Source organism: Colossoma macropomum, unplaced genomic scaffold, assembly GCF_904425465.1.
Source record: "Colossoma macropomum unplaced genomic scaffold, Colossoma_macropomum, whole genome shotgun sequence".
NCBI lineage: Eukaryota > Metazoa > Chordata > Actinopteri > Characiformes > Serrasalmidae > Colossoma > Colossoma macropomum.
Genome location: NW_023494791.1, coordinates 39,100,605 through 39,127,245, shown reverse-complemented (window position 1 = coordinate 39,127,245; position 26,641 = coordinate 39,100,605). Strand labels below are relative to the sequence as shown.

The 26,641-nt window shown below is 38.7% G+C and overlaps 3 protein-coding genes across 3 annotated transcripts; 2 read left to right on the top strand and 1 right to left on the bottom strand.

Annotated features, from left to right (window-relative positions):
- Nucleotides 1-4,829: 4,829 nt before the first annotated feature.
- LOC118811098 (glycine N-acyltransferase-like protein 3) lies at nt 4,830-9,373 on the top strand. Its single transcript, XM_036575307.1, has 5 exons — nt 4,830-4,953; nt 6,433-6,566; nt 6,694-6,802; nt 8,048-8,171; nt 8,959-9,373. Exons 1-5 carry the CDS (start codon nt 4,830-4,832, stop codon nt 9,371-9,373), a joined length of 906 nt encoding a protein of 301 aa, XP_036431200.1.
- Nucleotides 9,374-13,698: 4,325 nt separating this feature from the next.
- LOC118810911 (glycine N-acyltransferase-like protein 3) lies at nt 13,699-19,648 on the top strand. The gene is made up of 5 exons (XM_036575066.1): nt 13,699-14,186; nt 17,503-17,613; nt 17,767-17,875; nt 18,371-18,494; nt 19,002-19,648. Exons 1-5 carry the CDS (start codon nt 14,112-14,114, stop codon nt 19,414-19,416), a joined length of 834 nt encoding a protein of 277 aa, XP_036430959.1. The 5' UTR covers nt 13,699-14,111; the 3' UTR covers nt 19,417-19,648.
- A 486-nt stretch (nt 19,649-20,134) lies between these two features.
- mgme1 (mitochondrial genome maintenance exonuclease 1) lies at nt 20,135-26,150 on the bottom strand. Its single transcript, XM_036575064.1, has 4 exons — nt 25,080-26,150; nt 24,161-24,392; nt 23,160-23,292; nt 20,135-22,733 (listed from the first exon to the last, which is right to left on the bottom strand). The coding sequence occupies exons 1-4, from the start codon at nt 25,591-25,593 to the stop codon at nt 22,596-22,598; spliced, it is 1,017 nt and encodes a 338-aa protein (XP_036430957.1). The 5' UTR covers nt 25,594-26,150; the 3' UTR covers nt 20,135-22,595.
- Between the last annotated feature and the right edge of the window lie 491 nt (nt 26,151-26,641).

Sequence of the window (26,641 nt, the reverse complement as noted above, 5' to 3'; positions counted from 1 at the left end):
TGCAAACACATTTTTCGCAATAGCAATTTAAGGTTCACACAGAATACATGATACAGAAACAACAACAGCCTTTTGCTTATAGTCCATGTTCTCCCTTTAATTTGTTCCCTATCCTTTTTTGGTGTGTTTAATGGTGTTTTCACACTGAAGTCTGAACCAGTGTTCATGTTTTTGTTAAATTATATAATGTTTTTGGTTCAAAATGATTTTTTTATGCGTTTTTCAATTTGACTTCTGACTTACTCGTCAAACCACATTACCAATACAGTTAAATGTTTAGTCTCCTCCTCTCCCCATGTGCTACTGCGGATCATTTTCTTCCAGTTCTTTTTTTATTCTGTCGTTTATGGGTGACCATAGCCTTCCTCAACTGCCTGGAATTGGTCCAAAAGTCCAAACCATCCAAAAAAGTGTTTTCACACTGCAAACAAACCAAACCATGGTTCAGTTTGATCCGGACTGAGACCACCTCTTTTTGGTCTTCGGTGGTCTGAGGCACCTTTTCACACCTGCTATTTTGGTTCAGACCAAACTGTCCAGACCGAAGAAGGTAGGTGTGAAAGTATCCTAAGAGTAAGTAAGTGCTAAGTAGACACTGAGTGTGTTTACATGCACTTAATAATCCGATCATAATTGAGTTTCTGCAGTTATCCGATTATTCAAATGGTCATGTAAACAGCGCACTCCGATTTCTTAGATCTTAGTAAGGTAAAAAGAATGATAAAAAGAAATGGAATTTAGCTCAGTAATCAGATTTATCAGCACATGTAAACTCTTACTCTGATTTCTTTCAGTTTTCTTAGTCTCAGACCGTGGGACCACAAGCAGTGTTTAACACAGCACTCGTTAGTCGGCAACAAAACACTTTTGGAGCGAAGTACAACTACATGCTTGACAAAATGAGGCATGAAGTTTGAGTTTTACATTATGTTTACATCTTGTCTTATTCTGTGAGTTTATTGGCTGGTTGCAGAGCAGAAATCTGATTAATATCTGATTCCTGTAGACCTGGAATTTTCACGTTATCTGATTACTCAAGCACATGTAAATGCGTTGATCGGATTACTGACAAAATCTGATTTACCATAATTACTAGATTATTAAATGCATGTAAACACACTCACTGTTGAACTGTCATCAAGACTGAATTATGTGGGCATTTTCAGCCTCTCAAAGGGTTCAACCCAAATGTTTTTCTTGCTCTGACAGCATTGCTTCTCTCAGCTTTTCATGTCTTGATCACCCAGATACTTTGCATAGTATCTGGGTGATCAGTGGCGATCATAGATTGGCTTCTATGAATCATTCACAGGGATCTGCTGTAGTAAACCAAAAAGACACCAGGTAATTTACAGTTATATAAGATTTTAACAATGCATGGATTTTTTGAGACTTCCTTCTTGACTTATTCTCTAAAACCTTTTGTTTTACTGGCAATGTCTTCACTTCTTTTTCTGCTCCAAAAGCCAAGCTCCGCAGCCCAAGGACTAGACCAGTATCACTTCTCCTCTCCGTTACTTTTAAAATTTGAACAATGAAAAGTGAAGAAAAGACAGGTAGGGGTGGGAGGCAGAAGCTGAAGCCTGTAGGAGGATAAAATAATGCAGTTCTTTGTAGATTTTAGCATAAAGCCTCAGTTATCTTAAAATATGTAACTACTTTGGGTGATTTAGCCTCTTTAGCAAGACTCCATACTTGCTGGCATTTGGTCAGGATCGCGGTAGCCCAACTGAAACAGAATTCTATGCTGAGACGTGGTTGAGTTTCCTGTTTAAAAGCTGCACTGTATACGATTATTTTGTTGAAATTGAAAGTAGTCGCATTACTGAGTCAGGAGAAAACACAGCTAAACTATGGCGTGTATGCGCTGATGCAGGTCACCTTGTAAAACCCAAAATAGTAATTGCACAGGAGTTTTTGGACCACGTCATACGTCTTGTATTACCGTCACATGCACAGGCTCAAAAAGAAAGCCCAGCTTGATGTTTAACGCCAAATACAGCACAAGTTCACTCACTTTATTTATGCCTGTCAGGACTGGACAGAAATCAGACACTCGCAGATTATGATGAGAGGTTTTAATAAAGGGCTTAGACACAAAGGGGTAGTCAAAAACAGTCCAAGTCAGCAACAGTAGTAAGTAGTAAGGGGGCATACCAAAAGATGAAGAAGATAAACAAGCAAAGATCCAAAACCGGTAAACAGAGTCCAAATGGGAGAGGCAAAACACAGAGTCAAAAAACAAGCAAAGGTCAAACAATATAGCCGCAAGCGGCAATCTGCGGGGTCCAAGCACCTGGAAGACCTCGAGGAGTAAAGTAGTGGCCCCTGGTCGTAGACTGCAGCAGATCTTCAGATTTTTAAGAAAGCTCGCCTTTTCCTATGATTAAGGCCACTAGCTGATACATCTGCTACAATCTACGCAACTCATTTTAACATCCATGACAGGGATTTGAACCCACAACCCTAGAGTTCAAAGGCAGAGGCTCTAACGCTGAGCCACAAGACATCTGCGGCAAAACTGTGGTTTTTGAAACAATTTATTGAAAGGACGCAACAAGGAACCACACACCATTTTAGGACAAAGTAGCAGCATAAACAAATTTCATGTCTCTTGACATAGAAGGCAGCAAATCTTTGGATTTTTAAGAAAGACCCTTCATTAAGATAATTAAGCGTGTGTTCACAACAACTGCTACAGCACCATCCAACACCAGTACAGGGAATCAAACCCACGACCTTAATCTTCAAAGGCGGATGTTTTCATGGTGAGCTACAAGAGGCCCACAGCAGGCCTATTTTTTTGAGAGAATTTATCGGTCTAGAGCAATAAGGAACCTAGCACCACCCTATTGGGAATTAGTTTCCACCTTGCAATTACTGTGACTACTGAGTAGTATAATTTCAAACGAAATCATAATACACTGTCAGTTTGTCATTTTGTATATTTGTGTCAAATTTGGTTATATTCAGATAATTATTGGTGTATTTTTAGCCTTTTATGGCAGAATAAGCCAATTCACACCAAATTATTCAAATCTTCAGCCACACTGTGCTTAAGTCATGATATTTTCAAAATGATTGTTTTAAGAAAAATTTAATTTGATTTAAACTCAAGAATTAGTAAGAAATGTCTATTCTCCATCTTTTTTCAACCGTGATATTAATGAAAGTTTTTTAAGACTTGTATTTGCAAAATTGTTAGGCTTAGTGAAAAACATAACATTCAGAAATGCTCTTCGCTTAAAGACATACAGTAAAGCTTTCCACGTAAATGTCAACAATGACGTGCAGTTATTGATTTGGCTTCCTCTGGTGGCCAGAGAAAAATCTGACCAAAATTTGCTGAAATCAAATTATAGGATTTCCTGTACAGTACAACCTACACATTATGCAAAGTGTTAATGTGTCATTAAGATGCATAATTTGAAACAATAATCATGTCTTTATTTTAATCTTAGACAGGAATAATTACATTTTAGATTGTTGGCAGTACATTGAGCATTGTAAGAGCCAACTTAAGCCAATTCAAACCAAATGTCATAGGTTTCCTCAACTGATAATTTTGAATGTATATATCAATTTTAGTCACAATCGGAGCATAAATGACAGATTTGTGGTCCTTGTTTCCGAATAGGCTGGACCGCACTGATTGATCCATAACTTGCAATAACATTGTGCTTAAAAGCCAAGGTTTTTTAAATAATTATTGATCTTGAGACTTTGACAGTTGTTTAGAGACCAAGTTTGAGACGTTGCAAACACATTTCAGCAAGCAGTATGAAAACATCAGTTTTCAAACTCTGATGATTTACAGAAAAACAATAGAGTTTTTTAAAAGACTTGTATAAGCAAAATTGCTTGGCTCAGTGGAATACATAAAATTCAGAAAGTTCCTTTGCCGCAAGATAGATGTTGCAAAGACTATGACCATAAGTATGTTTGAAGTCATAATTTGCATTTAATGCTGATGCTCCCTCTGCTGGGCAGAAAAGATATTACCCTTATTAATTATGTGGCCATCCTGGCTTTAACTCAAATTTCCACATTTCCTGTGCAATTTTGGAACAGACATATACTTGCAATGTTTTAGACGTTAATAAGATGTGTAATTTAAAACCATTATCTTTTCTTTATTTCATTCATAGAAGAATATAAGGACATTTTAATAATTACGCACTAGATTAAGTATTGTAGGGGCTTATGATAATCAATTTAAATGAAACTTTGCATGTTTCATCAGAAAACAGTAGTGTACAAGTTTACCAAGATTTATCACAATCACCTAAAAACTAAAGAATCTATAGCCCCCTAAGTCAGAAAAGGCCAGGCCGAACAGATTCATTGGTGTCTCATGGCAATAAAGTCAAGGTTTTTTTGATAATTATTTACCTACGGACTCCACAGATTGTTTTGAGACCAAAATTGAAACAGTTGTTTTAAAATCCACAGACTAGTTCGAAAAGCTCAATTTTCAAACATTGAGCAATCAAAGAAAAACTTTACAGAATTTTAAAAGACTTGTATTGGATAAAATGTCATGCTCAGTGTAAGCAATGATATTTATTGATTTATTTTGATATATGATAAAATTTATAGGACTTATTCTTGTTTATACTCTATAGCGCCACCTCATGGCCAATTGAGGTCAAACTTTATAGGCTATTAGAGATTGCCTATGTGGACACATGATATAATTTTTGTGATGATTGGCCAATGCTAAGCCCTCCAAATGCCTGTTAAAAGCTTATTGGCCAATGGTGGCCATATTTGTCAAATAATTCTGTTGTCCTTAATAGATCTTGTAAATATTAGGCCATGGATACAGCATGCAAAGTTTCAGCTTAATTGGCCAAGCGGTTGCTGAGAAACAGATTTTTGGCTGTTATAGCGAGGAATCGGTAGTTGTGGAATCGGTATCAACCTTGGTGGGCTTCCACAGAATCATGTGGGGTACAGGACTGATAAGTTTGATGTGAATTGGCCAAAGCATTCTCGATCTGTAGCCATTTATGTGAATTAAGCCAAACCCAGAGGGGCTTAATTGGCACCTGCTGGCCATACTGTTTACAAATATTCAAATTTTTTTTATAGTTCTCGACCTCCAGACTCCCCTGAACATTTTGAGACCAATATTGTGTTGATATCTTGAAAAACCTCAGACTAGTAGAAAAATGTAGATGTCACATATTTTGCCAATTATGATGATAAATTTGGGGGCGGAGCTAAAAACTTGCAGTGGTGCGTTGATGTAGAATAAAGAAAGGATTATCTAGAAGCAAGCATTTTGAGGGTAGCCCCCATGGTTCAGAACATATGGGCAAAAACGTAAAATGTTGCTCTATAGCGCCACCATCAGGCCAACTGGGGTCATTTCAGTTGCCTGAGTAGTGGGGGGGGATCTACACCTACCCTCTAAGTTTGGTCTTTGGATGACTTACGGTGTCTTCTCCACAAACCGTTTTAGGGCAGAAAAAGAAGAAGAAGAAGCAGAAGAAAATTCCTAGCAAAAGCAATAGGGTTCCATGCACCTAAAGGTGCTTGGACCCCTAATAATAATAATAAGAAGAAGAAGTTGAAGAAGAAGAAGAAGAAGAAGAAGAAGAAAAATCCTAGCAAAAGCAATAGGGTTCCATGCACCTAAAGGTGCTTGGACCCCTAAAAACACAAGAAATCAAGCAGACAAGGAACGCTTCGTAATGCTAGAGGGCTAGTCAAAACTTGTCAAAGGACCAAACATCAGGGTGAGAATATATAGGCTAAAGCACAGGTGAAAACACTCAATTATCAGAAGACTGTGAGCGAGGGTAAGTCATGTGACTCTGGTTAGGAGTCATGTGAGAGTCAGCAGCATTATGGGAAATGGAGTCCTGTTTGGCTTGGGAGCCGGAGGGAAGTGTGACAATGCCATAAAACTCCAAAACAAACGTTTGGAGCAAAAATTGGCCCTTTTTGATTGGGCACTACAAGTTACCTAATAAATCCTCCCTGTTTTACAGATATTTTTGGCAAAAAAAATTCTAAATTCACTATAGACATGACTTGTTAGCTGGATCAGATATGTAACAAGAGGACAACAGGGGTACTCAAAGACCGGAGTTGGAAACACTGGACTAAGATACAGGTTTTCAGCAAAGATGAGATAACAATATAACTTACTTCAGCCAGCCTGTTGTTAGCTAGATTATGGTTTATGACACATTTTAATCTTGAGCCTGTCTAACTTCCATTTTTTAACAGTAGACTGACACTTTTAATGTTAGTTTTGGTGAATGCTCTTGGATTGAAACATCATAGCAGCAGCTAACACAGCAGCCCATTATATATATATATATATATATATATATAGATGTGTGTGTTCATACTAGTGACTGTATTCATAGTTATAGTTATTGGTTCATGCTGCCAGGACAGATTGTTAACAAATGTAAGATCTCTTCCTTCTTTGTCTCCAGGCGTATGGATTTGTTGTTTTGATAAATCGAGTTGAAGCCGACCCTATGGATGTGCTAGTGGACCACTGGCCTGACTTTAACGTGCTCCTCATCAGACCAGTACAGCAGGAGGTATGACCCTACAGTGTGAAGCTACATTTGGCCTGTTTATAATAACTTATTGGAAATTAGTTCACCTTTTTGTTGTTTTATTGCTCTGATTGTGATCTTATTGTTGGATTGCTACTCTCACATATAGGAAGCAGACATTTTTAGAGATGTTTGCATCTTTACCAAAGACGATGTTTCCCTCAAGAACGCACTACTTGGGACGGACATTCTTGACTGGACGCAGTACCTCTGTCTAAGTATTCATTTCTGACTTCTTATTATCCCAATATAAAAATGTCCTAACAATTTAATGGGACATTTGACCAGACCCAGATTAAGACACTGTTTCTAATATGCTCTCATCGATGTGGCTTCACCGTCAACCTGGCCATCTCCAATTTTGATATTATGCTCACCTTGTGAAGGGGTGGAGACATCAATATACGATTTAGCAGCAGAACCTACTCAGAAATCAGTCAATCTGATGCAACAAAAACAAAACAAAACAAACAAAAAAAATCAAGTAAAAAATAGCAATGCAATTTCTTGTATTTCAGAACTAGAACATTCGATGTGCTACATTGGGCTTTATGTAACAAACTACTTCATTTGTTATACTTCACTGCTGGTGCAGCTTTGTTGTCTGCTAGCTTGATAGTTAGCAAGCTAAAGACGTGAAACATGCATGCATAATTGTGCCACGACATTGTATAGGTGTAGCAAAAGCATTCAAATACAGAATGAGTAAAATTGCAAAAAGATCTGCCCAAAATAAAAATAAATTGGCAAATTACTGATTTTGTATTTTTAGCAAACATCTGCAGCTCCTGCGCTGTGCTAGCACTGTGTGGCAGTTACTCTTCTTTGAAACCAAAAGCCATAGAAACTTGTGACTGTGATTTTGTCAGCCATAAACAGATCTGCTGTTTGAGCAGACAAGTTTTAAACCTGCTTTAAAACTGTTTCATTAGAAAAGAAAAGGAGCTGATTTTTATCCCTGAAACGATTGTGATGTGGATGCCTGCCTTGAATTTATAATACATTCAGCTAAACCAGCGATAATTGATTTATTTTTACCATTTTCCACATATTAATACTAATTGTTCTATCTAAAGGCTTTTACTGATTAAATTTATTATGATTATTGTGGTTTTAAATTGTATTTGCTTAAAAAAGGGACAAAGCTTCTGAATACTTAATAGAGAATACCAACACAATGAACTGAACGCTAGCTAATGCTTTTAGATAGCAGATTAGCTCACTGAGAGTAGCCTAGCCAAGTTCAAGTTCATTTATATTAATATTTATTCTCACTTCTTCCTGTACCTTGAACTCCCCTACACCCCTTCCTAGCATCCCATAAGTGGCCACTTGTGTAACAGCGTTGCTGTGTACTTCTGAGTCATGAGGCGAGTCAAATTGGCAAAGGCATATTAAAACAGTACTGAAATTTAAGTTTTGACTTCACAGTTCAGACTTTATCACTTTTAAAATTTCCTTAGGTTTTGATCTCTGCTTTGAAGAGAAAGTAAAGGTTGTAGCAGCAAACAGAGGCGTGCCAGAGACCAGACTGGATGTGTGCTACGTGATGACACTGCATGATCCCTCTGACCTTCCAACTGACAGGTAATGTCTTTATTAAGCTTTGAACAGTGCCAGTATTGTTATTGTGCAAGTCCTTCAGCTGAATGTAAAGGGCTCGTCGACTTGTATTTAAATTTTCCTTGAGGTCCACTTTTTTTGTTGTTTTTTGTGCCCCTAAAACAGTCATGATTCATTTGTACATTTTCCAACCTCTCTTCATCCCTTAGAAATAAACAGGCTGTTTTTGTTGCTGAACTTTCATGACTGATATATGTAAATGAGCTCTGTTCTGATTGGCTGCCCTGAATGTCACTTTATTTAAAAAGCAGTATGTGTTAAAACACTCCTCATCACTTTAGCAGGAATGGGTGGAGCTAAAAGCTGTAGGCTGATTGGGTTGATATACAGTAATATGCAAATGTTTGGGTACCCCTGGTAAAATGCCATAGATTTTTACCATAGTTTTCTATGGGGGGTGGGATGGGGTTAAAATGTGGCGTCCTTCAACAAAATGTCATTTGACCATGGGTGTTCAAACTTTTGCACACAACTATACAGAAATTAGTTGCTTTTCATCACAAGAACAATCACTTCAAAATGGGCTGTTTTTTTATATATTAGTTTCTATATATTGACTGTATGAACCGAGGAGTGCAGTACGTTTTGAGACTTTACATACTACAGTTTACTCTTATTTCAAAAAAGCAAGGAAATGTTGTGCATCTGTCCATTCTGGACTGTATAAATGCCTTAAATAATCATCAACATTCAGCATTTTGTTTGTCAGCTTTAAGGTCTGTTTAATCTCTCTTTCCTTAACCACCCTCAGGCTATCAGTACAGGTGTCATCACTCCAGGAGTCTCACACTGCTCTGGTCAACAGTACGTGGAAGTTTGGCAGTGGAGAATTCAGTGAACGAATGATTAGGAACATGATCCTGAATTTCCCTTCATGTTGTGTGTTGGACTCAGATGGTCAGCCAGTGGCATGGATACTGACCTATTGTGACTGTGCAATGGGAATACTGTACACAATGCCAGAGCACAGAAGGAAAGGCTATGCCAAAGCCCTGGTCAGTATAATGGCAAAGAAGCTCCATTCGAAGGGCTACCCAGTGTACTGCTTCATTGAGGAAGAGAACAAGCTGTCTCACAGGCTCTTTGCAAGTTTGGGTTTCACTGAGGACCCATCTTACAGGGTTACCTGGTACAGCTTCAACCAGATGTTTCTCAGTTCACAATGATTTTTTAGTCTTTAATGTTTTTTGTTTTAAAGTCAGTTGCCCTTTTTTCCTGCTAAGTCCTTATCCCTGGTCATATATTAAGCACAAGTCAGTGCGGCCTGGGAAAAATAACATAAACCAATGATATCACGTTTCAGACCCTCAGACGCTTCTTGATATCAGTTTGCTCAGAAAAGCTACACCAAAATGAAACTTCACACAGCACTGTAGAGGGTAAACTTACTGTTAGCTTCACTTTATACACTATATGGACAAAAGTACGGGAACACATCTTATTCATTAAATTCAGGTGTTTCATTCAGTCGCATTGCCATAGGTGTATAAAAGCAAGCACTTGTGGGGTTGTTTTCAGGGGTTGGCCGAGACCCCTTAGTTCCAGCGAAGGGAAATCTTAATGTGTCAGCAGACCAAGACATTTTGGACAACTGTATGCTTTGAACTTTGTGGGAACAGTTTGGGGACGGCCGTTTTCTGTTCTAGCATGACTGAGCCCCAGTGCGCAAGGCAAGGTCCATAAAGGCATGGTTGGGTGAGAAGAACTTGACTGGCCTACACAGAGCCCTGACCTCAACCCCTTTGAACACCTTTGGGATGAACTAGAGCAGAGATTGTGAGCCAGGCCCTCTCGTCCAACATCAGTGTCTGACCTCACAAATTCTCTTCTGGATGGGCAAAAATTCCCACTGTCACACTCCAAAATCTTGTAGAAAGCTTCCCGGAAGAGTGAAAGTTGTTATAGCTGCAAAGGGGGACCAACTCCACATTAATGCCCATGGATTTAGAATGAGATGTCATAAAAGCTTCTGTAAGTGTAATGTGTTAGTATCCCAATACTTTTGTCCATATAGTGTATATTTTGATCCTTCAATGCCAATAAAACTACAAATCAATAAATCTATATTGTTTTTAGGGGTGGCTCAGTACCACTTTTTCATGTCCGATACCGCAACCTTCCGTATTTGAATTATACGCTTGTTTCAGCTGGATCTACATTTCATTTTAATCATGAAAGTGGTGTTGTGTGACACTCTGGTCCATCATGCAGCACATTCAATTCAGCAGCCCAGGCCGACGTGAGAGCTCGCAGGGCAGGCAGCCGTGATAATGCTGCTTTTTCACAATATTAATTTATTAATTTATTGATCTAATGTCTTTTTACTATACTAATACCAATATATTGATATAGACATATCAATATTGATATGAGACGAATTGCCCAGCACTACACTGAATGATAAAATACAAGGTAATGAGTTGATACAGCAGTATTAAACATCTATATTAAATCTACAGTGAAACTGCAGTACTGAATAGGCTCATTACATTCTGAGTGGCATTAACAGGGGCTGTTCCTGAAATGTAACAAATGCTGCCAACTCATACAGTATTCTGAGGCAGGAAGGCACCCAGTAATGTGTGACCCAGTGGTTACTTTAACCTGTGAATGAAAAAAAAGTTAATGTTCCTTTAAAAGTACAGTGCACATATGAGAACCAAGCATGAGAATGAGCTACTTATGTGACACATTCTTATTGTAACCGTCATTAAAACTTTCTGCGACTTGTAGCCTTGTAGCTGACTTCTGTTAGTTTAGACAGCCTTTGTTGCTCTCGCACATCAATATCTTGGGCACCCAAACCCATTCATGGTTTTACCTTCTTTGGACCACTGTCAGTAGGTACTAGCCACTGCTGACCAGGGGCACCCCACAGGCCTTACTGTTTCTGAGATGTTCTGACCCAGTCGTCTGGCTATAACTATTCTTTAAGTGATCATTATGTTTTGGCTCATCAGTGTATAAAGCAGTGAAAAAGTAAAAAAAGTTGATGATAAAAATGTGAGTGAATAACAACATAAAACAACTCGTTCTCAACTGTAGAAGATGGCATTTAGGATAGTATGTTTGGACTGTGTCACTTATTTGAGCAGCAGATGGAAAACATTAACATTGAGAGGGGAATTCCACCGATTTTTACAAAATGTTCAATCGTCATTCAAAAGTCATTTAAAGTGCCCCAACAAAAGAGTCCTGTGGTGTGGGTGTGGTATTCCTGTGGTACTGCCAAAATACAACAAAACATTACAACACAACTTTTTACACACAGCTGATTGTGACAGGATAACCACAGCCCTCCCTGTTTTATCTCATTACAGGAATTATATGACTTGCTGTAATCTTGTGGTTCTTGTGTGGTTTTTACAAAAGAATATTCACCAAGATGTGACTTGCTGTACTTTTGTTCATTTTTAGTGGTAAACTATAACAGGAAGGGTGTTTACAGTAGCAATTTTTAAACCGTTTACAGTACCTTAAAACATGTATACTCATTTTCCCCAATCATTTAAGTTCATGGTAGAATGAGCTTTCATTTATCATTGCCGGAAAATGTCACAGTCACTGTCAGTCACATCCTTGCTCATTTGTGGAAAACATGTCATGACTAGTACAAAGTTGCTTTTTGAACTATTTCCACATCTAGAATTGTAACCAGAGACAAAAAGCTAGCAATCATGCTGGAACAATTTGAACTAACCGTAAATAAAGCTACTTAACATCAAAGCTGGGTACTTTGGAGACCACTGACAACCAAGGCTTAAAAAACCCATACAGTTTTGCAACCAATTACACTTTAATATTAAATACATTTTTAATGGTAAATACATGTTTACATACTCGATTTGAAATCTTTATTTGTTTATTTATTGTTTTGTCTTCTTAGCTCTCGGCCCACCACAAATGCTGCACCTTGGCCCCCCAAGACAAAACATGTGGGCACCCATGAACTAGATGAAGCTGTGGTATGGCTCTTGTCTCTTATTGATAGATTATAAGTCTTGCAGTATCTCCAGGTACTTGGTTTAAAACAATTAGTAGCACCGACCGTCCACTTCATGTAATTTATCTAATCTTTGCCAAAAAACTGTATCTTAGTCCAAAGCTTCCAACTCTGGTCATAAAGTACCCCTGTTGTCCTGTTCTTACACACCTGATCCAGCTAATCAGTCACGTCTATGAAATACACTGATCAGCCAACATTAAAACTACCCTTGTTTCTACACTCACTGTCCATTTTATCAGCTCCACTTACAATATAGGTGCACTTTGTAGTTCTACAATTACAGACTGTAGTCCATCTGTTAATCTTCATACTTTGTAAGCCCCCTTTTACCCTTTTCTTCAATGGTCAGGACCCCCACAGGACCACCACAGAGCAGGTACTATTTGGGTGGTGGATCATTCTCAGCACTGCAGTAACACTGACGTGGTGGTGGTGTGTTAGTGTGTGTTGTGCTGGTCTGAGCGGATCAGACACAGCAGTGCTGCTGGAGTTTTTAACACCTCAGTATCACTGCTGGACTGAGAATAGTCCATTAACCAAAAATATCCAGCCAATAGCATCCTGAGGGCAGCGTCCTGAGACCACTGATGAAGGACTAGAGGATGACCAACACAAACTTTGCAGCAGCAGATGAGCTGTCGTCTCTGACTTTACATCTACAAAGTGCTCCTATATAGTAAGTGGAGCTGATAAAATGGACAATATATATATATATATATATATATATATATATATATATATATATATATATATACATATACATATATATATATCAGGGGTTGCAATGTTTACAGCGCAAATACAGGCATTCGCTTTACTATCCAACACAAAAGTGAACCCTACTGGAAAAAAAACAGCTGGACCAGCAGTTAGTCACCAGCAAAACCAGCACATGTTGTGTTTTGGATAATGGTATGTCGCCCCACCAGCATAAGCATTGGATTCAAGTCAATGTCATATATATCATATATGTACAGTGCCCTCCACAAATATTGGCACCCCTGGTAATCATGAACAAAATGAGCTTTAAAAAATAATTACTTATCCTTTTTATCTTTCATTTAAATATTTGCAAAAATCTAACCTTTATTAAAGGCATAATGACCGCAAGCAAAAAAAAGGCTACATTTGTTACAGAAAAATATTTTTCTTAAACTCTATGATTTACTATGAAGGGGAATTGCGGACACTGGTTAGGTTATGAGGTCAGATCGTCTCTCAAACCACAATCCAACACCACCTATATAACCACATGTTGTTTCGGGAATTGCCATAAGAAATGAAATGAAATGTCTATGTAAAATCTTTCTGTGAGGTAAGTTTAGCTTTTAGAGTTAATAAACGCTTCAGACATCCGGCTACTATCACCACAACTGTGAACAAGTCTTACACCAAATCGCTCTGCATGTCTTTGTTCACATTTTAACGATTTAATAATTTTGGAAAAGTGGGTGGATTTCCCCTTTAAACCAGCGGTGTCTCAGGTCCTGTTAGCCAACATACAGAAGCTTTATCGCCTCAGCCGTTAGTGACGTATTCAACTTTAAACTGAAAACTAACGTTACCGAGTAAAGAAAGCGGGATGTAAAGAACCGGTGAACGGACTAAATCTGAGGACTGAACTGGACTTCAGGAACCAAACGGACTCGGACTTTAAACGGCAAAATGCTGTGAGGTTCACCAGAAAGTTACCGGGTCATTAGCATTTCCGAGATAGCATAGTTAGTGTTTACCGTTAGCCTCGTACATTAACTTAAAGCCTGACTCGGAGCTGTAAATCAGTAACAGCTAAGACGTTGATTATCTTTCTGGTGGATCTTCTCAGCTTGTTTCTGTTCACGGCTGGAACAGAGATTGAACTCGGGCTGCCTGCGAGCAGGAGACTTTAATACAGAGCGATGAAGGTGCTGACCAAAGAGGAGCTGAAGCCGGCAGAGAAGACCCTCAGACTGAACCTGCCGAGGTCTCAGCAGGTCTGTATGGGCCACACTGACCTCTGTGTTTTTCTGGACTATGACAGAAGAAAGTGAAGGCTATGAAAAGTGAGAAATGTCGTTGATGTCATTGATAAATGTCTTTTTTGAGCCACCGAGGCTGCTTTAGCTTTAATATGCTCTCAGAAAAGTTTAGGTCAGTGCATAAAACAGTATACAGGAAAAGATAATAGCCTTTTGCTGATAAAGTTAGTCCACAGTCCTTTTTCTGTTTCTCTCACAGGTTGTTTAAGACTTTCTGTAAGTAGACACTGTTGAATTGTCATCAGGACTGAACTATGTGGAGGTCTTCAGGCCTCTTCAGCTTCCTTGCTTCTCTTAGTTTTCCATGTCTTATAGTTTTCATCAGGTTCTGTGTTTCTATGCGTTGTAGTTAACTATTCAGACCATCTAGGAGTATTATCTCTACACAGGTTTAGCATTTTTAGACAGGGTTTCTTTGTTGGTTCCAACCAAATATGTGTTTTAGTTTTGATGACAAGCTGACAAGAAGTCCCGTGATGTCAGTCAGCCCAAATGCAGGACAGTGTATGAATATAAGGAAAGGGATTTAATGCCTGTTTTGTAAAAATAGCTTCTGTGCACACCAAAAGCATAAACTGAACCCAGAAAAAGTTATAAGCTTCAGTAATATTGTGGCTTTTGCTCAGTCTGGGGGATCAGTGATTACCATAGATTGGCTTCTATGAATCATTCACAGGGAATCTGCTGTAGTCAACCTGTAAGAGAACAGCTGATTTACAGTTATATAGGTTTTTAACAATGAGTGGACTTTATGACGCTTCCTTCTTGGGTTATCACTTCTTCACTCTGTTACTTGTGAACTTCGACCGGGAACAGTGGAGGAAAGACAGGTAGGGATGGGAGGCAGACGCTGCAGCAGGAGGATGAAAGACTGCAATTCCTTGTAGAGCAAATGCATAATAAATGGTAGTTTTAGCATGAAGCCTCCGTTATCTGGCCTCTTTAGCAAGAGTCCATGCTTGTTGGTATTTGGTCAGAATTGCTGTAGCCCACCTGAAACAGTATTCTGTGCTTAAATTCAGTTGTCTATTTAAAGCTGCACTATGTAAGATTGTTTGGTAAAATTGAAAGTAGTAAAACATGCTAAAATATGGTGGTCATGCACTGATGCAGGTCACCTTACATGCAGCTCCGCAGCTTTACATTCTTGTAAAACCCGAAATAGTAATTTCGCAGGAGTTTTTTAGACCAGGCTATATGTCTTTAAGTATTAATGTCACAAGCATAGGCTTAAGAAAAGACCCGGCTCAATGTCTAGTGCTAAAAAACAAAACAAGTGCATGTATCTAGCTCGCTTTATTTATGCCATAAAACTGCAACACAGATGTCTGGAACAAAAATTGTCCAGTTTTGACCTTGTCTGATTCTGATCACACGGCACATTAAGTAACCTAAAGAATACTTCCTTTTACAGATGTTTAATGTTATGTTTAATGTTAATATTTAACATTAAACATAACATTAAAACCACCTCCTTGTTTCTACACTCACTGTCCATTTTATCAGTCAGCACCATTTAGGTATAGTTCATATAGGTGTACTTTGAAGTTCTAGCAGTGCTGCTGGAGTTTTTAAATACTGTGTCCACTCACTGTCCACTGTATCACGCACCTACCTTATTCGTTTGGCCACCTTAAAGAAGTTAAATCAGAGGCAGTCGCTAATCTGTTGCTGCACAGTTTGTGTTAGTCATCCTCTAGTCCTGCAGGCCAGATCAGGCCCACAACACAATTCTCTCCGGCCCACAAAAGTGTTTTAATTTTCTATTAATATTAGCCCATTTCACTGCACTACAGTCCCCAGCATGCACTGCACTTGGGGCAGTCATGGGCTAGAGGTTAGGGAACCAGCCCTGTGACCAGAACGTCGCCGGATCGATCCCTTGAGCTGTCAGTATGTGACTGAGGTGCCTTTGAGCACCTAACCCATACTGCTTCCTGAGCGCCGTGGATAGGGCTGCCCACCGCTCCGGGCAAGTGTGTTTCACTGCACGGATGGGTTAAATGCAGAGGTGAAATTTCCCCATTGTGGGACTAATAGGGGTCACTTAATCTATTCTTAATCTAAGCGTAACGTGCCCCCCGACTCTCCTGCCCCAACAACCGTCTATGGGACAGCGGTTACACCTTAGTTCTATACAATTCTACTTAATTCCACACCAGTCATATCATTTGCAAATGCATTTCAGCTGCAGTTTAACCAATACAAACACTTAATGTTAGTTCAGCAGCTCAGAAACTGAGCCCAAGTCTTAATGAACTTGCAGCAAAGAAAGGATGCCAGGTGTCTAGTTCAAGCAAACAGGTAGGTTTAAAAGACAGAGCATCTGGGGGCATTTAAATTTTAAATATTTGTGTCCATGTAATAATTCAAGGTCTGCTACAAGTGCCTGTATTTTACTGTCTAAGTTTTTGCATATTTTGAATAAACAATTGTCAGTTCAGTTTATAGCACAACATTAATTAAACATGAAGTAAAAACTTTTTTTCTGGCCCACAGATTTATTGAGATTTTTTCATGTGGCCCTTTTACTGGTTGGGTTTAACACCTCTGTTCTAGTCCTTCGTCAGTGGTCACAGGACATCGCCCAAAGGACGCTGTTGGCTGGATATTTTTTGGTTGGTGGACTATTCTCGGTCCAGCAGCGACACTGAGGTGTTTAAAAGCTCCAGCAGCACTGCTGTGTCTGATCCACTCGTAGCACAACACACACTAACATGTCACTGCAGTGCTGAAAATGATCTAGCACACAAATAATACCTGCTCTGTGGTGGTCTTGTGGAGGTCCTGACCACTGAAGAACAGGGTAAGAAGAGGCTAACAAAGTATGCAGAGAAACAGATGGACTACATTCTGTAATTGTAGAACTACAAAGTGCACCTATATAGTAAGCGGAGCTGATAAAATGGACAAAGAGTGTAGAAACAAGGGTAGTTTTAATGTTATGGCTTATCAGTGTATTTCATAGACGTGACTGATTAGCTGGATCAGGTGTGTAAGAACAGGACAACAGGGGTACTTTATGACCAGAGTTGGAAGCTTTGGACTAAGATACAGTTTTTTGGCAAAGATTAGATAAATTACAGCTTACGATCACCAGCCTGTTAGCTAGCTCGTGGCTTATGAGACATTATTGCAACAACTAACATAGCATCCCATTTTATATATGGATTCACTCTAGTGACTGTAGTCATAGTTACAGTTATTGGTTCATGCTGCCAAGACTTAACAAGGTCTTAACAAATGTAGGATTTTGTCCTTTTGTCTCCAGGCGTATGGATTTGTTGTTTTGATAAATCGAGTGGAAGCCGACCCTATAGATGTGCTAGTGGACCAGTGGCCTGACTTTAGTGTGCTCCTCGTCAGACCAATACAACAGGAGGTATGATACTACAGTACGAAACTACATTCGGCCTGTTTATAATATCTTGTGCTGGATTAGCCACAAACGTAAAAAGTAGTTAGTTATCATTTATATTGTTGTTTTATTGCTCTGATTGTGATCTTATTGTTGGATTGCTACTCTCGTATGTAGGAAGCAGATCTTTATAAAGGTGTTTGCATTTTTACCAAAGACGATGTTTCCCTCAAGAACGTGCTACTTGGGACGGACATTCTTGACTGGACGCAGTACCTCTGTCTAAGTATTCATTTCTGACTTAACTGTTTTTATGATTTTTATGCCCAAAGTGGTCATGTGACATGGATGCCTGTTATGAATTTATAATGCATTCAACTAAATCAGCTATAATGGGTTAATTTTTAACATTTTTTAACAATTATTAACAATAATTGTTCTGTCTAAAGGCTTTTGCTGATTAAATGTATTATGATTGACCTAAACATAACCGAAAAATAACTAAATAGAGACATATCAACATAATGAAGTTGAATAATTTAAATTATTCAAACCAGTCCTACAAAAACATAAAAAGACACAGGTGTTTTAACCTGATGCTTTTAGCTTGCTAATTTGCACACTGAGAGTAGCCTAGCCAAATGCAAGTTCTTCCCCCCACCAACATCTCACAAGTGACCACCGAGTCATGAGATGAAGTTGGCAAGTTAAAAACAGTACTGAAAATGAAATTTTGTCAGACCTCACAGTTCAGACTTTGTCACTTTTAAAATTTCCTCAGGTTTTGATCTCCGCTATGAACAGACAATAAAGGCTGTAGCAGCAAACAGAGGCGTGACAGGGACCAGAATGTCTGTGTGCCACATGATGACCCTGCATGATCCCTCTGACCTTCCAACTGACAGGTAGCGTCTATATTGTGTATAATGTTTGATGTCTGGTAAAGGGGCATGTTTTGTTGAATTTCTAAGTGAAAATAAATGAACACATTCTCTACAGAGAACACACTTCTGCAGAATTGTTGTTTATTTGCTGAATGTAATATATTGGGGTAAAAAGAGAAAAGGTTATGACACAATTCATAGCGTAATTTATATTTTCCGATATGTTAAACTCAGCAAGTAAATAGAAATAGTGCATAGAAATTAGCAGGAAATGTGTGTCCCCTGTAGAGGATGTGTTTATTTATTTTACCAACAAAATGGGCTGTTTTTGTAGTTTAGTTTCCATATAGATATCTGGACTGAGGAGTGCAGTATGTTTTAAAACTCCACATACATGTTTTTAATTCCAAAAAAGTGAGGAAAATTTGTGTTTTCCATTCTAAACTTTACAAATGCCTTAAATACATTCAGCATTTTGTTTGTCACCTTTAAGGTCCGTTTAATCTCTCTTTCCTTAACCACCCTCAGGCTATCAGTACAGGTGTCATCACTCCAGGAGTCTCACACTGCTCTGGTCAACAGTACGTGGAAGTTTGGCAGTGGAGAATCCAGTGAACGAATGATTAGGAACATGATCCTGAATTTCCCTTCATGTTGTGTGTTGGACTCAGATGGTCAGCCAGTGGCATGGATACTGACCTATTCTTACTGTGCAGTGGGAATACTGTACACAATGCCAGAGCACAGAAGGAAAGGTTATGCCAAAGCCCTGGTCAGTATAATGGCAAAGAAGCTCCATTCGGAGGGCTACCCAGTGTACTGCTTCATTGAGGAAGAGAACAAGCTGTCTCACAGGCTCTTTGCAAGTTTGGGTTTCACTGAGGACCCATCTTACAGGGTTACCTGGTACAGCTTCAACGAGATGTTTCTCAATCCACAGTAACATGTTAGTCTCTTGGTTACCCTTTTTACCCTTTTTTATTTCATATCCCCATGGTTTCTGAGTACTGCTGCTTTTTATGCTTTACTCCAACAGATTGTGATACTAATATCCTGATATGAACACTACCCTGAACGATACAAAATAATGAGTTGGTACAGCCTCTGTCTGGATGAGAATAAAAGTTAATAATGCTGATGCCAAACATCCATATTAAATCTAACATGTGACAGCAGCACTGTATTGGCTCATTACATTCTGAGTGGCATTAACAGGGTGATACAAGGAATCCTGTGCAAAGCCTTAAGTCTGTGATTTCCTTTATAAGCAGGGCTTAATGAACAGTGATGAGTAAAAACAGCTCATTTTGAAGCCTTTAAAGGAGTAAACTTGTGTCCTGTTTTTTTGAAGTAACACCTAGAGCTCAAACGTCCTTCTGATCTTGTTGATTGTAGAAGTACATTTTGAAAGACTACAAGTGGACTGTTCATATACATATATATATATATATATATATAAATAAAACTTAAAATACATATTTTTTTTGCTATCAAATATTCCTTTAATGAAGAAAATGTTTAACAGTTTAAGTTTGTGCTTCATCACTAGTTCCTCTTTAAGTAGTGAGGGTTGTTCACACACAGTGGATTCTCACAGACAGTATAAAAACCCACCCAGATCAGCCGTTTCATTAACAGTTGTATGCTCAGCAGTTCAACCTCAGATGAAAGCTGCAGGCAGTACAAACAAAATGCTAACAGTGATAATTAAACTCAAAATGCTAAGAGTGATAATTAAATGTTTTCTGTATAGTTAAAAATGAACAGTTTCAGTGAAGTGAAATTTACATGAGCTCAAGTCTGCTATCAGGCTGTTAATTTAGCCTCTGTTTCCTCCTTGGATATGGCTCCACTTGTACAATGACTACCTGCCAAAACACTTTGGGTCACATTAGAACAACAGCCGAACCTTCCAGCACAGGGTGGATACTGTCTCACTTGTAAAATACAGGCTAGCCTGCTAAAGTAAACCAATCATCCTTAGAGGCCACACAGTTCTCTGAGCACCACTTACATAGTCAGCACTTCAACACTGATGATTATCTAACGTTTGCTCTGTGAGCGTATTACAGAGGATGATCATCAGGAAGCCATGAGGAAATGTCTGAATTGCTGCTTAATAAGCACTTGGACTGCTTAGCCAGATAGTCTGAAGGTTCCTTTCTGAAGGTTAATTTCAGGGGAAAATCTTCTTAAATAGTACCTTTGTTGATTGTGACATCAAGGATTTAGAGAAATACAATATTAGTCTGAAGGATGATAAACAAAAGACTCACAAACATTATGAAAAAAAGAAACCTTCAGCATTTACTGTCACCCAAAAACGCACTTTATTTTTTAGAACAAATCTAAAGAAAAACGTCAGGCACATACCTGCCAGAACTACACACGGTGTAGGCAGAAGTAAAACAAATCTAGTTCAAACACCCCAGTGGTCTGTTTTAATGTGGGTAATATCAGCGTTTGGAGAGGGGTCAAAGACCAAGTCTTAAAGGTGAATACCACTGATTTCTTTAACATTTCTGCACAGTTAGGTCTTTAAAATATAAACAGTCACTCAGAGCAGTTCAATGTGAAATGTGCCTGTTCACAGCGGTCATGGTAGGAACCAGATGTCCAAAGCATTTAATCTCACAATAAATTTACATGAAATAGTTATGAAATCATTGCATATTGCCTGAGACACTCTTTTGTGATTGCTTTGAGAAGGAATATTTAAGTACTCCGAAATAAGTACTCCTAAATGTATTTTAGTCCAAATGTATGTAAGTCCATTCATGGCAGAGATGGGCATTGCAAGGCCAAATAATACCCTGTTTTTCTAATCTCCCATTGCCAGCATTGCATATAACAACATAAAAGACGTGTGGGTTCACTGGTCATTTTTGACAGTCAAAAAACAGCTGTATTTGTGTTGTAGACATCACAATTCCTGGGTCCTACCACCACAAGTGTAAAGAAATCTGAGTCATTAAGTTACTTTACAATTAACTACTTCACATCTAAACACTTTGTTTACATCTCAAGGATTAAATTACACAGAAATTTTGAAAAATCAGTGGAATTCCCCTTCAACATCTCCTACAGTGGCCTTTGTAAATTTATTGGAATAGCTGAACTTGTAGCATGGAGGATCAAAGTCAAGTAGTGCATATTTCTCACATATACAACAAAAAATGCAGGTAAATAAGAATATTATAAACACTACTTTATACTGATCTCGTGTAGCAGGGGGTGGTACCAATTAGAATTTCGGTATCGGTATATATCACGGTATATACATTTTTTCAACTAAAGCCATTTTAGTTGCTTAAGTAAACATATTTTTAAGATAACAGTGGCTCACTATTCTGGGATGTCCCTCCACTTTTTAATTGGAACCATTTTTAGCAAACAAAATAAATCTGAAATGTTTTTATTGTGCAAAATAGTAAAAACAAAAGTGAACAATCTATAGATTGTTAGTCAGTACTGCTTTCTAACACTGGCTCAATGGGCCAGACAAAAGCAGTGCTAAATGTTGTTTCATATCTTCATTTCTACAAGGCTGAAGTTGGCCTCTTATTGGGCAGCTTATTATTTGTTTGAATTTTCACTTCAGCTTAAATGGAGCAGCATATTCTGGCAACTGTACAGAAAAGGAAATTCAAATAAGAAGCCAACTTCAGCTTCATCACATTTCTGAAGTCATTGGTGTCATACGTGCGTACCGTACACTTGTGCCTATGAAACGTCAGACACTGCAGGAATTTGGAAAACATTACAGTCATTCAGTACAGCTGGTCCACGGCTTGGATGCACAAACCCTAAGAATGAGGTCAGAAGCAGCTAATCGCATCAGGTGGCTCCTTTTTGGCACAATGAAACTAAACACAAGTGCACAGGTGTCCATCTTGGGCTAAGGATAATCCCCCCAAAACGGCCATTTCTTTATGTTCGCTGCCTCGGAAACTGTATAACGGTTGCGACCAAACTCATACCTGAGGAATAATTTCAACCAATATACAGCCCACTACTAATCTCACATGTTTTTTTTATAAACCTAAAACCGTAAAATATCTCTTAAAACCTCCACTGAACCTGGAAGCTACAGTTCCACATTAAAGGTTTGCAAAGTTCGGGTTACACGTCCTTCTCCTTATACTCCTCTAGACGGAAGAGCCATTTCTCCCAGTACTGCGTCACCTGCTCCGCACTCAGACGATGAGAATGGGCTGGGGAGCCATCTTTGTAGGCAACTACAATCAATCCATTTTCTACCTGCGGACAGAGAAAGAAGATTTGGAGAGCACAAACCATGAGTATGAACATGCAGTGAGTATGTACCATGTAATAATGAGGACTGTCATGGCTGAACTTCTTAAATGCCTGTCTGCGCCCTTCAGTCTGCCATTCGTCATTAAACTATAATTTAAGAATAATTCAGTTTGCACTGTTTTCTATGTAATTACTGAACAAAAAGCAACAGGATGTAATAACCCTGGGGCTGTAAAGTGTTACTCAGTGATCCATCATTGATCAGATTTAACCTACTGCACTTCATATATGGATTAAAGTGTAAACAATATAATCCATACCAAAAAAAAACATGATTAGTTATTAGTATCAGTATGAGCCACACAAGATGTTAGTTGTTGGTTGTTATTAACCTAGAAATTCCACATGCATCTATATTACTATATCTACCTGATAGCTGTAGTTGTTGTCACTGTTTAAGGCCCCTATGTAGGCAGCCACTTGCAAAGGATTATCGTACGTGTTATGAAGGAAAGGCTTAGGCTTCTCTGATGTCTTCCAGTCTATAACACACAAGGAACCCCTGTGTAGAAAAAAGACAGAACATTTTTATGGTATTAAACATCAACACAACAGAAGCTAAACTGCTGCTTATCATTAGAATTCAGTCTATGGGCCATATGTGAACATTTCAGGGTCATCAGTAATCTAGGATAAATTGAGTAATCTTCCAACAATAACATGGACTTATCAATAACATATGCATGCATGGCCTTTCATAGATCCCAAAATATCTAATTTAAACACCTTTTTTCAAGATGTTTTTAAGCATGCTGTTAGCCCCACCCTGATGAGATGACTGACAGGCTGGGAAGTCTGTGAAAATGAAAAAGCAAATGGTTGAATTCATTTTCAAAGGCATTTTGCCACAGAATGAGTGCGGTAGGCGAGAATATGCTATTACAAATTATTTGTATTTAACATTTGATGTACTTTGCTGCACTTAAGTGAGTTGTTCACTTGAACTCAAAGCTCTCTTTGTAGTCAAACATGCAGTTAGGAGGTTTTTTGTAGCACTGATGATATCCATAATATACTCAGAGAAGCATATTGTGACATTGTGACGTAAATCATCATGATAATAATAAATATTGTAATACTGTCCAGCTGTAGGCAGAACGTTTCATTAGAATTAGCACTGTTTACATCTCAACTAAATTTTGAACAATGGAAGGAATTTTAAAAGGTGGCACTATTTTATAATGTATGTACGATCATGTAAATGGCCAAAGAATCTCTACTAATTCATAGAAAAGGCTAATTTTGAACTGATTTGTTAAATCACATTTGATCAATTAATCATGACAGCCCTGTCAAGAAAAAAACACAAAACAAAACAAAACAAAGAGTCATGTGTCACAGCAATGACAGGTTCAACACAAAGCACTCACCTGTACATGGCGACACAATCCATAATGCCCAAGTATTTCAGTGACTGATGTTCCACAACACTCTCAATGGCTCTGACCCCTGTGACATCCTCCAGCACATGACTGATGCTTTGCAAATACCCAGCGACTTCATCTGGACACTCTGGACACTCCACATCTTCTTTTGGGGGGGTTTCTTGAGTTAAAGCTGCTTCAATAGCAGCATGGAAGAGCTTACCCTGCTTAAACAGATCTAAAAAGTAAAACATACATGGGACATGGATAAACAGATTTAATAAAGGAGACAGCAGTGACACAGGCAGTAAAGGAGAATTCCACTGATTTTTGAAAATTAAAGTAATTGAAATTAAAAAGCAATTCAGAGTGGTTTGATGTGAAATGTTCTGTTCTAGAGGAACTTAATGACTCAGCGGACTCAGAGCTGTTCACAGTGGTGGTAATAGGAACCAGAAGTCTAAAGAGATAAATGCCTTTCAAAGCTCCCTCACAGAAAGCTGTTGCTTGAGATGATTATGAATACACTGCCTGATTCCTGATACATTCCTTCATGAAAAAGTTCTGCTTTTTGTTTTTGGCCTAAAGTGATGGAGGTATACATTCAGAGTCCTGTAAGGCAAAGTAGTCCCCAAAAAAACTTGTTTTTTCAGACTTATTACTATTTTACCATCATTAACATTACATAGACAAATTCAGCAGATAGGTGTAGGTTTACTGGTGGTTTTCTGGATAGTACATAAAATTGCTGTATTTGTGTTGTAGAAATCGTGGTTCCTGTTAACACCGCAGTGAAGAAATCAGAGTTGGTACATTTCACATCAAACCACTCTGACTTTGGTTACATCTCAAGGACTGAATTAGGCAGGAATTTTGAAAAATTTGGTGGAGTTCCCCTTTAGGGATACAGTAAAGTGGCTCATACTCATGCTGTACTCCTTGAAGCCTTCCTCTCCCAGCTCAGCAATCTTCCTTCTCTTCCACCTCTCCAGGTAGAACAGCTGGCTGGCAGACATGGTCTTCTGCAGTACCTTGGTCACGCTGGGCAGAGCGGGCTGGTCCGAATTTCTCTGCAGAGCTATTCGGGTCATCGCTCCTTCTTCGTGCTCTGACCAGATGCTGCTCTTGGCTTCGTTCAACAGCGGACACGGATTTTTAAGCGTTTTTTTGGGCGCCTGTCTCGGTTTGGATCTCACAACGGCCCCGAAGAGCCGGGCGTCTTCGCTTTCAATGCTCTCCGGGGTCTGTGCGCTGGTTCTTGTGGACACCACGGCCCTGACCAGTGAGGAGTAATGCTCTGAGTCCACACAGCTGTACTCACTGCTCTTTTTGCGCGCGCACAGAGCCGGCAGAGAGGAAAACGAGCGTCGGAGAGAGAAAAGTCCAGAGCCGAGACCCGCGCGGGCCACAGACAGAGAGCACAGCGCACACACGCGCATTATGACGGACCGTTTAGAGGCGAAAGCTTTTCAAAAACACTCTCGCAAACACGCCGTGAACCCAGCAAACTTCTCTCGGCTCACGCCACAACAGTTCCTTTGAATGTGACACTACCGAGCTAGTAGGGAATTGTAGTACTAGAGCTGCTCAAAACACCTGCAGCTTCCTCTGTAAAACTACATTTCCCATGAAGCCATTTCACGTACTGGTCCGAATCCCGGGCTTCAAACTAGAAGTTGCCCCAAACAATCGTTCCGGCTGATCTAGTTTACTTTTTCATTATTACTGTTTGCACAATAACAGAATAACAGTAGGACACATTAAAGCTCAGCTGAATAATAATGACCAAAAAATAAATAAATAATGAATTTATTTGTGAAACAACAACAGAGGAAAAAGAAAAGAAAAAAAAAAAGAAAAACAAAAAAGAATACCTTTTGGGATTCATCTAAAACTGAAATGCTTTAAAAATAGCAATGGATTTACAAAATTTCTCATTTTAGATATGTAATTACAGATCTGTGTGGGCAAACGTCATATGTGAAGGTATTTTTCTAGTCTAGTTTAAAAGAACATAAAATTAGCATATAATATGTTATTTGTTGTGTAATACAGTGCTCTGTAGTGCAGTATTGCATCCCCAGGCTCGTCAGTTTGACAGAATTCAACATATTTGTATTATTTTGTGATTTCGTCTATCACTACAATATGAGACAGAGGCTAAAAATACAGTACAATAATATTCGGCTTCTGAGCTGTAATGTTACATAGCTAGTCCTTCTGCATGAACCAACTAGCATTTGAAAAAACAGACCGTCTTTTGATCTAGAGCCCTTTGTAGTTTTTTCCCCTCCCACCTTCAGAATACATCACCATAAGATGGGTTTTCTGGTCTTTAAACTAGAAAATCTCATTCTGTGGACTTTTGTGGCACCATGGTAGAAGGTGTATAGGTTTGTTTACAACAGATAAACAACAAGCAAAAATGTTCATTTTGGCCAAAGTGCCTCTTTAAGGTTTGAGTTTTTATCACTTTATATAATTTTA

Bases quoted from the DNA above. Each gene is read 5' to 3' on its own strand.
- LOC118811098 (XM_036575307.1), top strand. From the start codon at position 4,830: ATGCAAAGTTTCAGCTTAATTGGCCAAGCGGTTGCTGAGAAACAGATT. The intron at 4,954-6,432 runs GTACAGGACTGA...AACAAATGTAAG, and splicing joins CTTCCACAGAATCATGTGGG to ATCTCTTCCTTCTTTGTCTC. The intron at 8,172-8,958 runs GTAATGTCTTTA...AACCACCCTCAG, and splicing joins TCTGACCTTCCAACTGACAG to GCTATCAGTACAGGTGTCAT.
- LOC118810911 (XM_036575066.1), top strand. From the start codon at position 14,112: ATGAAGGTGCTGACCAAAGAGGAGCTGAAGCCGGCAGAGAAGACCCTC. The intron at 14,187-17,502 runs GTCTGTATGGGC...TTTTGTCTCCAG, and splicing joins ACCTGCCGAGGTCTCAGCAG to GCGTATGGATTTGTTGTTTT. The intron at 18,495-19,001 runs GTAGCGTCTATA...AACCACCCTCAG, and splicing joins TCTGACCTTCCAACTGACAG to GCTATCAGTACAGGTGTCAT.
- mgme1 (XM_036575064.1), bottom strand. From the start codon at position 25,593: ATGCGCGTGTGTGCGCTGTGCTCTCTGTCTGTGGCCCGCGCGGGTCTC. The intron at 23,293-24,160 runs GTGAGTGCTTTG...TTTTCTACACAG, and splicing joins GATTGTGTCGCCATGTACAG to GGGTTCCTTGTGTGTTATAG. The intron at 22,734-23,159 runs GTAGATATAGTA...CTCTGTCCGCAG, and splicing joins ACAACAACTACAGCTATCAG to GTAGAAAATGGATTGATTGT.